Source organism: Salmo trutta, unplaced genomic scaffold (genome assembly GCF_901001165.1).
Source record: "Salmo trutta unplaced genomic scaffold, fSalTru1.1, whole genome shotgun sequence".
NCBI lineage: Eukaryota > Metazoa > Chordata > Actinopteri > Salmoniformes > Salmonidae > Salmo > Salmo trutta.
This window is the reverse complement of record NW_021823172.1, coordinates 1-13,763: the sequence shown is the minus strand read 5'-3', so window position 1 is coordinate 13,763 and position 13,763 is coordinate 1. Positions and strand designations below refer to the sequence as shown.

At 45.2% G+C, this 13,763-nt stretch overlaps 1 protein-coding gene across 1 annotated transcript; it reads left to right on the top strand.

Moving 5' to 3' along the window:
- Nucleotides 1-441: 441 nt before the first annotated feature.
- LOC115189511 (dynamin-1) lies at nt 442-9,419 on the top strand (the record flags this gene model as incomplete). Its single annotated transcript, XM_029748122.1, is given in 3 exon segments — nt 442-936; nt 6,481-6,554; nt 9,270-9,419. Coding segments are annotated over 3 exon segments (385 nt in total), but the record flags the coding sequence as incomplete, so codon positions are not given.
- Between the last annotated feature and the right edge of the window lie 4,344 nt (nt 9,420-13,763).

Here is a 13,763-nt window from a genome sequence, read left to right as displayed (position 1 = left end):
TAACATCTGCTAACCATGTGTTTGTGACCAATAAAATGTGATTTGTTTTGCATCTTGCTCTAAACACAACACTCCTGTTTATGTCTGATTATCTCAAGAGAAATAAAGCTTTGACACGAACTGGTGCGCGTTTCACCTATTCAGCTCTTTCAGATCAGTGTAGTTGCAGTAAGGTCAAATCAAAGGAGACAATGAGAGGATGCAAAGGAGAGAAAGACACTAAACTTTTGAGAAGGGGCGGAGAGATGGGTATTTGATTGACACCCTATGCGGCCAATAGCAGGACTGCCGGGTCCACGGAGGCGTGTCTGACGTCCATTTTCACAACGCACGAAAACCAATCATACAGTAGGCACCTCCTATACGTTGACAGACACCATGATGACCAATGAGAAGAGGTGTAAAAGTGGATGACAGGCGGAGCCACGGTCTGGAGCAGAGTCTGCGTGTCGCCTGACCGGATGATGACTGACTGAAGTTTTATCACTGTAGTTTTCGATTCCGTCTTTTCTATTCATTTAAATAGCGCGTCAAATAAATAGCGCGTCAATAGGGCTACACCCCGTTATTTAGAATCTAGTTACTGAGCCTAACCCAAATCTGACAGCAATCATGTTTTAACAGTCCACTTGACTTTTACGCTTTTTCCGTGAAAGGAAACTCCAGTTCGCAAGTGAGAACGCAAAGATCCGACCCATCTCTCTCTCGGACTCTCTCTCTCCCTCCCTGTCTCTTCGAGAAGGCTGAGTTGAGCCCGCCGGAGAGAAGAGCAGCCATGGGGAACCGGGGTATGGAAGACCTTATTCCCCTCATCAACAAGCTCCAGGACGCTTTCAGCTGCATCGGCCAGAGCTGCAACCTGGACCTGCCACAAATCGCCGTGGTCGGAGGGCAGAGCGCCGGGAAAAGCTCCGTTCTGGAGAATTTCGTTGGAAGGTGAGTAGTAATGGTTAGCTCTGGTCCTTGGCGTTATTACGCGTTCATACATTTATGAGTGAAAGAGGGAACACGCACTAACGCTCTGGACCAGAGCTGGGTAACGGGTTATGGGTTGAGTATAGAAGTCTATACACATATATGTACGACTTCGGTGGATAGTCAACCTATATAAAGTGAAGGGTTGGATGCATGCTGGCGGAGCTTTGGGGCTTTAGGTTTATTTGAACAGTGAGAGACAGAATAACAACAAAAAAATCCAGAAAAATGCATGTCAAAAATGTTATAAATTGATTTGCATTTTAATGAGGGAAATAAGTATTTGACCCCCTCTCAATCAGAAAGATTTCTGGCTCCCAGGTGTCTTTTATACCGGTAACGAGCTGAGATTAGGAGCACACTCTTAAAGGGAGTACCTATGTGGGGAGTACCCCCCACGTATGTATGTATGTGTGTATGTGTGTGTGTGTGTGTGTGTGTGTGTGTGTGTGTGTGTGTGTGTGTGTGTGTGTGTGTGTGTGTGTGTGTGTGTGTGTGTGTGTGTGTTAGGGCTGTCCCCGACTATCTTGGTCGCCTGAAAGTTGTCTATTCTCCTCCAGCTCCTGCTGGCTTTCCCAGATTCTGACTTTACTCTCCTGAAGTTTCCACCTTTCCCAGATTCTGACTTTACTCTCCTGAAGTTTCCACCTTTCCCAGATTCTGACTTAATCTCCTGAAGTTTCCACCTTTCCCAGATTCTGACTTTACTCTCCTGAAGTTTCCACCTTTCCCAGATTCTGACTTTACTCTCCTGAAGTTGCCACCTTTCCCAGATTCTGACTTTACTCTCCTGAAGTTGCCACCTTTCCCAGATTCTGACTTTACTCTCCTGAAGTTTCCACCTTTCCCAGATTCTGACTTTACTCTCCTGAAGTTTCCACCTTTCCCAGATTCTGACACTTTACTCTCCTGAAGTTGCCACCTTTCCCAGATTCTGACACTTTACTCTCCTGAAGTTTCCACCTTTCCCAGATTCTGACACTTTACTCTCCTGAAGTTTCCACCTTTCCCAGATTCTGACTTTACTCTCCTGAAGTTTCCACCTTTCCCAGATTCTGACTTTACTCTCCTGAAGTTTCCACCTTTCCCAGATTCTGACTTTACTCTCCTGAAGTTTCCACCTTTCCCAGATTCTGACTTTACTCTCCTGAAGTTGCCACCTTTCCCAGATTCTGACTTTACTCTCCTGAAGTTTCCACCTTTCCCAGATTCTGACTTTACTCTCCTGAAGTTTCCACCTTTCCCAGATTCTGACTTTACTCTCCTGAAGTTGCCACCTTTCCCAGATTCTGACTTTACTCTCCTGAAGTTTCCACCTTTCCCAGATTCTGACTTTACTCTCCTGAAGTTTCCACCTTTCCCAGATTCTGACTTTACTCTCCTGAAGTTTCCACCTTTCCCAGATTCTGACTTTACTCTCCTGAAGTTTCCACCTTTCCCAGATTTCTGACTTTACTCTCCTGAAGTTTCCACCTTTCCACAGATTCTGACTTACTCTAGTTCACCTTCCAGATTCTGACTTTACTCTCCTGAAGTTTCCACCTTTCCCAGATTCTGACTTTACTCTCCTGAAGTTGCCACCTTTCCCAGATTCTGACTTTACTCTCCTGAAGTTGCCACCTTTCCCAGATTCTGACTTTACTCTCCTGAAGTTGCCACCTTTCCCAGATTCTGACTTTACTCTCCTGAAGTTTCCACCTTTCCCAGATTCTGACTTTACTCTCCTGAAGTTTCCACCTTTCCCAGATTCTGACTTTACTCTCCTGAAGTTTCCACCTTTCCCAGATTCTGACTTTACTCTCCTGAAGTTTCCACCTTTCCCAGATTCGGACTTTACTCTCCTGAAGTTTCCACCTTTCCCAGATTCTGACTTTACTCTCCTGAAGTTTCCACCTTTCCCAGATTCGGACTTTACTCTCCTGAAGTTTCCACCTTTCCCAGATTCTGACTTTACTCTCCTGAAGTTTCCACCTTTCCCAGATTCTGACTTACTCTCCTGAAGTTTCCACCTTTCCCAGATTCGGACTTTACTCTCCTGAAGTTGCCACCTTTCCCAGATTCTGACTTTACTCTCCTGAAGTTTCCACCTTTCCCAGATTCTGACTTTACTCTCCTGAAGTTGCCACCTTTCCCAGATTCTGACTTACTCTCCTGAAGTTTCCACCTTTCCCAGATTCTGACTTTACTCTCCTGAAGTTTCCACCTTTCCCAGATTCGGACTTTACTCTCCTGAAGTTTCCACCTTTCCCAGATTCTGACTTTACTCTCCTGAAGTTTCCACCTTTCCCAGATTATGACTTTACTCTCCTGAAGTTGCCACCTTTCCCAGATTATGACACTTTACTCTCCTGAAGTTAACACCTTTCCCAGATTATGACACTTTACTCTCCTGAAGTTTCCACCTTTCCCAGATTCTGACACTTTACTCTCCTGAAGTTTCCACCTTTCCCAGATTCTGACACTTTACTCTCCTGAAGTTTCCACCTTTCCCAGATTCTGACACTTTACTCTCCTGAAGTTTCCACCTTTCCCAGATTCTGACACTTTACTCTCCTGAAGTTTCCACCTTCCCAGATTCTGACACTTTACTCTCCTGAAGTTTCCACCTTTCCCAGATTCTGACACTTTACTCTCCTGAAGTTTCCACCTTTCCAGATTCTGACACTTTACTCTCCTGAAGTTTCCACCTTTCCCAGATTCTGACACTTTACTCTCCTGAAGTTTCCACCTTACCAGATTCTGACTTTACTCTCCTGAAGTTTTCCACCTTTCCCAGATTCTGGACTTTACTCTCCTGAAGTTTCCTACCACCTTTCCCAGATTCTGACTTTACTCTCCTGAAGTTTCCACCTTTCCCAGATTCGGACTTTACTCTCCTGAAGTTTCCACCTTTCCCAGATTCGGACTTTACTCTCCTGAAGTTTCCACTTTCCCAGATTCTGACTTTACTCTCCTGAAGTTTTCCACCTTTCCCTAGATTCTGACTTTACTCTCCTGAAGTTTCCACCTTTCCCAGATTCTGACTTTACTCTCCTGAAGTTTCCACCTTCCCAGATTCTGACTTTACTCTCCTGAAGTTTCCACCTTTCCAGATTCTGACTTTACTCTCCTGAAGTTTCCACCTTTCCCAGATTCTGACTTTACTCTCCTGAAGTTTCCACCTTTCCCAGATTCTGACTTTACTCTCCTGAAGTTTCACCTTTCCCAGATTCTGACTTTACTCTCCTGAAGTTTCCACCTTTCCCAGATTCTGACTTTACTCTCCTGAAGTTTCCACCTTTCCCAGATTCTGACTTTACTCTCCTGAAGTTTCCACCTTTCCCAGATTCTGACTTTACTCTCCTGAAGTTGCCACCTTTCTCATGTGGAATACCAATTTATCTTACCATTTCTACCGATCTGTGGCCAGTTATGGTTTCATTTCATTTGTAATAACGTCTTCATATCTCTAAATCATTGTCATGTGGTTAATCAACATTCTATCCAAATCTAAATGAAAATGATACAAACCTAAAAAGTAACTTATATTGCCATTGTCAACTATGTAAAGATAGCCTACATAAAGCCAACAAATATAAACATTGCAGCCTGCAGGTAGAAAGTCTCCTGATAAAAAAATGTATATTGAATACATTAACAGAAATGACCGTAACCAAAGTAACAAGCATTGTAGATTAGAAGTGATAGCAATTAACAGTAAATGTACTATTGGTGAAATATATATATAATGGGGAATTGATAGACACTAACAATCAGACGCAAACAATTCACACAATGAAGTTATGAAACAATGTTCACAAATTGACGGGAGAGAGCGCATTCTGCAGAGAGAAGTACATTGTGCATCTGGGCGCTGCATGGTCAATCTGACTTCTGCATTGGCCATGGAGCATTTATGGTGATACGGCCTCAGGAGAAGCCAGGGAATTCATGCTTCTTGCACTTGGCAGAGCAGTGCAGAGCTGTTGTCAAGGAAGTGAGTTTGTGTTTTCTCCAGGATGTACCCGCCCCCACCACCTACCGTCAACCAATCATGTCAATGCAGAGCTGTACAGAGCCCTCTGCATTGGTACAACATTTGGGAGGCGCATGGCGATGCGGTAGGGAGCGCCGTTTGGCCTCTGGAGGCTCCGCAATTGCGTCACATCCTCCATATTTTCGGATCAAGTATAAATAGGCTTTTAGTCCAGGCCTCCGCAATGGATTAGTGCCCTGAGATGGGCGCAAATATATATGTATTTGTTACTGCTCGACTAAAACATTCTTGCCTAACGACCACACAATCGACCAGTCAACTAATTGGGGTCAGCCCTAAAATACTGTATGTGTGTGTGTGTGTGTGTGTGTGTGTGTGTGTGTGTGTGTGTGTGTGTGTGTGTGTGTGTGTGTGTGTGTGTATGTGCAATAGTGGTTGGTTGGGAGAAACTTGACTGTCCGTCTGCCCCTCCCCCTTACTGTCCTGGATTTAACACACACACACACACACACACACACACACACACACACACACACACACACACACACACACACACACACACACACACACACACACACACACGCTTTCAGGGCCCTGGGTTGATGCAAATGATTTGATTTCCATCGTATCGAGAGTCAAATGACCTATTTCTATCTCTCTCGGTCTCTCTCTTTCCCTTTATCTCTCTCCCTCAATCTCCCCCTCTCGTTCTCTCCCTGTATCTCTCCCTGTATCTCTCTCTCTCTCCCTCTCGTTCTCTCCCTGTGTCTCTCTCTCTCCCTCTCGTTCTCTCCCTGTATCTCTCTCTCTCCCTCTCGTTCTCTCCCTGTATCTCTCCCTTTATCTCCCCCTCTCGTTCTCTCCCTGTATCTCTCCCTGTATCTCTCTCTCTCCCCTCTCGTTCTCTCCCTGTATCTCTCCCTGTATCTCTCTCTCTCCCCTCTCGTTCTCTCCCTGTATCTCTCCCTGTATCTCTCTCTCTCCCCTCTCGTTCTCTCCCTGTATCTCTCCCTGTATCTCTCTCTCTCCCCTCTCGTTCTCTCCCTGTATCTCTCCCTGTATCTCTCCCTGTATCTCTCCCTGTATCTCTCCCTGTATCTCTCCCTGTATCTCTCCCTGTATCTCTCTCTCTTTTCTCTCACTGTTTTTCCATCTCTCTCAATTCAATTTCAATTAGCTTTGTTGGCGTGACGTATTGATGATAGTGCCACTCTTAGAACAAAGGGTTCCAAAAGGGTTCTTCGGCTGTCCCCGTAGGAAAACCCTTTTTGGAAAGGGTCCTACATGGAACCCAAGAGGGTTCTACCTGGAACGAAAAGGGTTCTATCTGGAACCAAAATAGGTTATTCAAAGGGTTCTCCTCTGGGGACAGCTGAATAACCCTTTTAGGTTCTACATAGAAAAGAAATGCTAAGAGTGTGATGAACAATTATTAACAGTGAACATGTTATGGAAATCATTGAGTGACCTCACTGTGTGTGTGTGTATGTGTGTGTGTGTCTGTGTTAAATAATCTGTGTTTCTTCAAGGGACTTTCTGCCCCGAGGCTCTGGTATTGTGACCCGCAGACCTCTCGTCCTTCAACTGGTCAACAACCAAGCAGGTGGAAACACTCACTCACTCACTCACTCACTCACTCACTCACTCACTCACTCACTCACACACTCACACACTCACACACACACACATACACAAGCACACAAACAAGCACACTCACACACACACACAGGAATGCACGCTCACTCTCTCACACACACACACACACACACACACACACACACACACACACACACACACACACACACACATACACAAGCACACAAACAAGCACACTCACACACAGACGAAGACACATGAAGACATGTTATGATAAAGTATCAGTAAAGGAGAATGAGGGAGAAGTGTAGAAAACTGATCTCACCATAGAATGACTCTAGAATGGACCCTGTCTAAAAATCACCTTAGAACTCTAGAATGGACCCTAAAAATCACCTTAGAACTCTAGAATGGACCCTGTCTAAAAATCACCTTAGAACTCTAGAATGGACCCTGTCTAAAAATCACCTTAGAACTCTAGAATGGACCCTAAAAATCACCTTAGAACTCTAGAATGGATCCTGTCTAAAAATCACCTTAGAACTCTAGAATGGACCCTAAAAATCACCTTAGAACTCTAGAATGGACCCTGTCTAAAAATCACCTTAGAACTCTAGAATGGACCCTAAAAATCACCTTAGAACTCTAGAATGGACCCTGTCTAAAAATCACCTTAGAACTGTAGAATGGACCCTGTCTAAAAATCACCTTAGAACTCTAGAATGGACCCTAAAAATCACCTTAGAACTGTAGAATGGACCCTGTCTAAAAATCACCTTAGAACTCTAGAATGGACCCTAAAAATCACCTTAGAACTCTAGAATGGACCCTGTCTAAAAATCACCTTAGAACTGTAGAATGGACCCTGTCTTAAAAATCACCTTAGAACTCTAGAATGGACCCTAAAAATCACCTTAGAACTCTAGAATGGACCCTGTCTAAAAATCACCTTAGAACTCTAGAATGGACCCTAAAAATCACCTTAGAACTCTAGAATGGACCCTGTCTAAAAATCACCTTAGAACTCTAGAATGGACCCTAAAAATCACCTTAGAACTGTAGAATGGACCCTGTCTAAAAATCACCTTAGAACTCTAGAATGGACCCCTAAAAATCACCTTAGAACTCTAGAATGGACCCTGTCTAAAAATCACCTTAGAACTGTAGAATGGACCCTGTCTAAAAATCACCTTAGAACTCTAGAATGGACCCTAAAAATCACCTTAGAACTCTAGAATGGACCCTGTCTAAAAATCACCTTAGAACTCTAGAATGGACCCTAAAAATCACCTTAGAACTCTAGAATGGACCCTAAAAATCACCTTAGAACTCTAGAATGGACCCTGTCTAAAAATCACCTTAGAACTCTAGAATGGACCCTGTCTAAAAATCACCTTAGAACTGTAGAATGGACCCTGTCTAAAAATCACCTTAGAACTGTAGAATGGACCCTGTCTAAAAATCACCTTAGAACTGTAGAATGGACCCTGTCTAAAAATCACCTTAGAACTCTAGAATGGACCCTGTCTAAAAATCACCTTAGAACTCTAGAATGGACCCTGTCTAAAAATCACCTTAGAACTCTAGAATGGACCCTGTCTAAAAATCACCTTAGAACTCTAGAATGGACCCTGTATAAAAATCACCTTAGAACTCTAGAATGGACCCTGTCTAAAAATCACCTTAGAACTCTAGAATGGATACTGTCTAAAAATCACCTTAGAACTCTAGAATGGACCCTGTCTAAAAATCACCTTAGAACTCTAGAATGGACCCTGTATAAAAATCACCTTAGAACTCTAGAATGGACCCTGTCTAAAAATCACCTTAGAACTCTAGAATGGATACTGTCTAAAAATCACCTTAGTACTCTAGAATGGACCTTGTCTAAAAATCCCCCATCTTGACCAAAATAGCTTCCATAATAATCCAGGTCTGTCAAGTTGGTTGTTGACCATTGCTAGACAGCCATTTTCAAGTCTTGCCAGAGATTTTCAAGTTGATTTAAGTCAAAACTGTAAATAGGCCAGACAGGAACATTTAATGTCGTCTTGGTAAGTAACTCCAGTGTATATTTGGCCTTGTGTTTTAGGTTATTGTCCTGCTGAAAGGTGAATTTGTCTCCCAGTGTCTGTTGGAAAGCAGTTTGAACCAGGTTCACTGCTCGACTGAGGGAACTTACAGATAATTGTATGTGTGGGGTACAGAGATGAGATAGTCATTCAAAAATCATGTCAAACACTATTATTGCACACAGAGTGAGTCCATACAACTCATTATGAGACTTGTTAACACATTTCTACTCCTGAACGTATTTAGACTGCCCATAACACAGGGGTTGAATACTTATTGACTCAAGACATTTCAGCTTTTCATTTTTAATTAATTTGTCAAAACTTCTAAAAACATAACTCAAATTTGACATTCTGGGGTATTGTGTGTAGGCCAGTAACACAGTCTGAATTTAATCCATTTTCAATTCAAGTTGTAACACAACAAAATGTGGAAAAAGTCAAGTTGTGTGAATACTTTCTGAAGTCTCTCACAAACAAGTCATGACATGCTTCGTTTTTGTGGTGACTTACAGATGTTTTCTCTCTCCCTTGAACCTCTTCTCTCTATCTATCTATCTCTCTCTCTCTCTCTCTCTCTCTCTCTCTCTCTCTCTCTCTCTCTCTCTCTCTCTCTCTCTATCCCTCCATCCTTCTGTCCTTAATAACAGAGTATGCTGAGTTCCTTCATTGTAAAGGTCGTAAGTTTGTGGACTTTGATGAGGTGCGTTTGGAGATTGAGGCCGAGACTGATCGCATCACTGGGTCCAATAAGGGAATCTCTGCTGTTCCCATCAACCTCCGAGTCTATTCCCCTAATGGTACACACACACACACACACACACACACACACACACACACACACACACACACACACACACACACACACACACACACACACAGACACACACACACACACACACAGACACAGAGCGAGAGAGAGAGAGAGAGACTCACGGACATATGTTCAAGCACAGACGCATGCAAACATAGGCACACACGAAAATACAAAGCACACAGTCTTGAATGCACTTATGCTTTGTTAGGTTCTGATAAACAGAGTGAACAACTAATAGACAACTAGTCAAAGCTCAAACCAAATGTATTCACCCACTGGGTCAAACAGCTGCACAAGACAAAGTTTCCAGCAGCACCAGTATTTATACCCTCCTTCAGACAGAGTCTCCTGCTTGCACCTCTAAACACTACATCTATGTTGCTAGGCAGGAAGTCAAGTGACGTGTTTAATAAAACTGTTCCTTCTCCCTTCATCTGACCTGACCTCGGCCCACATTCCTCACTAATCCACAGCTATCCAACCTTATCATCTGACCTGACCTCGGCCCACATTCCTCACTAATCCACAGCTATCCAACCTTATCATCTGACCTGACCTCGGCCCACATTCCTCACTAATCCACAGCTATCCAACCTTATCATCTGACCTGACCTCGGCCCACATTCCTCACTAATCCACAGCTATCCAACCTTATCAGTGACCTGACCTCGGCCCACATTCCTCACTAATCCACAGCTATCCAACCTTATCAGTGACCTGACCTCGGCCCACATTCCTCACTAATCCACAGCTATCCAACCTTATCAATGACCTGACCTCGGCCACATTCCTCACTAATCCACAGCTATCCAACCTTATCAGTGACCTGACCTCGGCCCACATTCCTCACTAATCCACAGCTATCCAACCTTATCATCTGACCTGACCTCGGCCCACATTCCTCACTAATCCACAGCTATCCACCCTTATCAGTGACCTGACCTCGGCCCACATTCCTCACTAATCCACAGCTATCCAACCTTATCATCTGACCTGACCTCGGGCCCCACATTCCTCACTAATCCACAGCTATCCAACCTTATCAGTGACCTGACCTCGGCCCACATTCCTCACTAATCCACAGCTATCCAACCTTATCAGTGACCTGACCTCGGCCCACATTCCTCACTAATCCACAAGCTATCCACCCTTATCAGTGACCTGACCTCGGCCCACATTTCCTCACTAATCCACAGCTATCCAACCTTATCAGTGACCTGACCTCGGCCCACATTCCTCACTAATCCACAGCTATCCAACCTTATCAGTGACCTGACCTCGGCCCACATTCCTCACTAATCCACAGCTATCCACCCTTATCAGTGACCTGACCTCGGCCCACATTCCTCACTAATCCACAGCTATCCACCCTTATCAGTGACCTGACCTCGGCCCACATTCCTCACTAATCCACAGCTATCCAACCTTATCAGTGACCTGACCTCGGCCCACATTCCTCACTAATCCACCAGCTATCCAACCTTATCAGTGACCTGACCTCGGCCCACATTCCTCACTAATCCACAGCTATCCACCCTTATCAGTGACCTGACCTCGGCCCACATTCCTCACTAATCCACAGCTATCCAACCTTATCATCTGACCTGACCTCGGCCCACATTCCTCACTAATCCACAGCTATCCAACCTTATCAGTGACCTGACCTCGGCCCACATTCCTCACTAATCCACAGCTATCCAACCTTATCAGTGACCTGACCTCGGCCCACATTCCTCACTAATCCACAGCTATCCACCCTTATCAGTGACCTGACCTCGGGCCCACATTCCTCACTAATCCACAGCTATCCAACCTTATCAGTGACCTGACCTCGGCCCACATTCCTCACTAATCCACAGCTATCCAACCTTATCAGTGACCTGACCTCGGCCCACATTCCTCACTAATCCACAGCTATCCACCCTTATCAGTGACCTGACCTCGGCCCACATTCCTCACTAATCCACAGCTATCCAACCTTATCAGTGACCTGACCTCGGCCCACATTCCTCACTAATTCACAGCTATCCACCCTTATCAGTGACCTGACCTCGGCCCACATTCCTCACTAATCCACAGCTATCCAACCTTATCAGTGACCGCAACCATGTAACCATTAACTTCTAGCTTCAATGCCATACAACACTCCTTCCGTGGCCTCCAACTGCTCTTAAACGCTAGTAAAACCAAATGCATGCTTTTCAACCGTTCGCTGCCCGCACCCGCCCGCCCGACTAGCATCACTACTCTGGACGGTTCTGACCTAGAATACGTGGACAACTACAAATACCCAGGTGTCTGGCGAGACTGTAAACTTTCCATCAAACATCTCCAATCCAAAATCAAATCTAGAATTGGCTTCCTATTTCGCAGCAAAGCCTCCTTCACTCATGCCGCCAAACTTACCCTTGTAAAACTGACTATCCTACCGATCCTCGACTTCGGCGATGTCATCTACAAAATAGCTTCCAATACTCTACTCAGCAAATTGGATGTAGTCTATCACAGTGCCATCCATTTTGTTACCAAATCACCTTATACCACCCACCACTGCGACCTGTATGCTCTAGTCGGCTGGCTCTCGCTACATATTCGTCGCCAGACCCACTGGCTCCAGGTCATCTATAAGTCTATGCTAGGTAAAGCTCCGCCTTATCTCAGTTCACTGGTCATGATATCAACACTCACCAGTAGCACACGCTCTAGCAGGTATATCTCACTGGTCATCCCCAAAGCCAACACCTCCTTTGGCCACTTTTCCTTCCAGTTCTCTGCTGCCAGTGACTGGAACGAATTGCAATAATCGCTGAAGCTGGAGACTTACATTTACTACCAGTCTCCCATGGTTCACTGATATATCTAGAACTGACTGTATCAGATAGTCCCTACCAGTCTCCCGTGGTTCACTGATATTTCTAGGACTGAGTCTATCAGATAGTCCCTACCAGTCTCCCATGGTTTTCTAGCCACCAACATCTCCAATTACATCCTATGTTCTGCTACAGTCGGTGGTCAGGTTAGGTACACATCTCTCAGTCCAGGTTAGGTACACATCTCCCAGGTCAGATTAGGTACACATCTCCCAGGTCAGGTTAGGTACACATCTCCCAGGTCAGGTTAGGTACACATCTCTCAGTCCAGGTTAGGTACACATCTCCCAGGTCAGGTTAGGTACACATCTCTCAGGTCAGGTTAGGTACACATCTCCCAGGTCAGGTTAGGTACACATCTCCCAGGTCAGGTTAGATACACATCTCTCAGTCCAGGTTAGGTACACATCTCCCAGGTCAGGTTAGGTACACATCTCTCAGTCCAGGTTAGGTACACATCTCCCAGGTCAGGTACACATCTCCCAGGTCAGGTCAGGTACACATCTCCCAGGTCAGGTTAGGTACACATCTCCCAGGTCAGGTTAGGTACACATCTCTCAGTCCAGGTTAGGTACACATCTCCCAGGTCAGGTTAGGTACACATCTCTTAGTCCCGGTTAGGTACACATCTCCCAGGTCAGGTACACATCTCCCAGGTCAGGTTAGGTACACATCTCCCAGGTCAGGTACACATCTCCCAGGTCAGGTCAGGTACACATCTCCCAGGTCAGGTTAGGTACACATCTCTCAGGTCAGGTACACATCTCCCAGGTCAGGTACATATCTCCCAGGTCAGGTTAGGTACACATCTCTCAGGTCAGGTTAGGTACACATCTCCCAGGTCAGGTTAGGTACACATCTCCCAGGTTAGGTACACATCTCCCAGGTCAGGTCAGGTACGCATCTCCCAGGTCAGGTTAGGTACACATCTCCCAGGTCAGGTTAGGTACACATCTCCCAGGTCAGGTTAGGTACACATCTCTCAGTCCAGGTTAGGTACACATCTCTCAGGCCAGGTACACATCTCTCAGGTCAGGTCAGGTACACATCTCCCAGGTCAGGTTAGGTACACATCTCTCAGGTCAGGTACACATCTGTCAGGTCAGGTACACATCTCCCAGGTCAGGTTAGGTACACATCTCCCAGGTCAGGTTAGGTACACATCTCTCAGGTCAGGTTAGGTACACATCTCCCAGGTCAGGTTAGGTACACATCTCCCAGGTCAGGTTAGGTACACATCTCCCAGGTCAGGTTAGGTACACATCTCCCAGGTCAGGTTAGGTACACATCTCCCAGGTCAGGTTAGGTACACATCTCCCAGGTCAGGTCAGGTACACATCTCTCATCCCAAGGCCCATCTACACCCCTTTGTGAACACCCTCGTTACTGTGTAAACCTCCCTCTCTGTAGATTGATGAGCAATGAGCAAATACATTTTCCATTTGAATTGAATCATT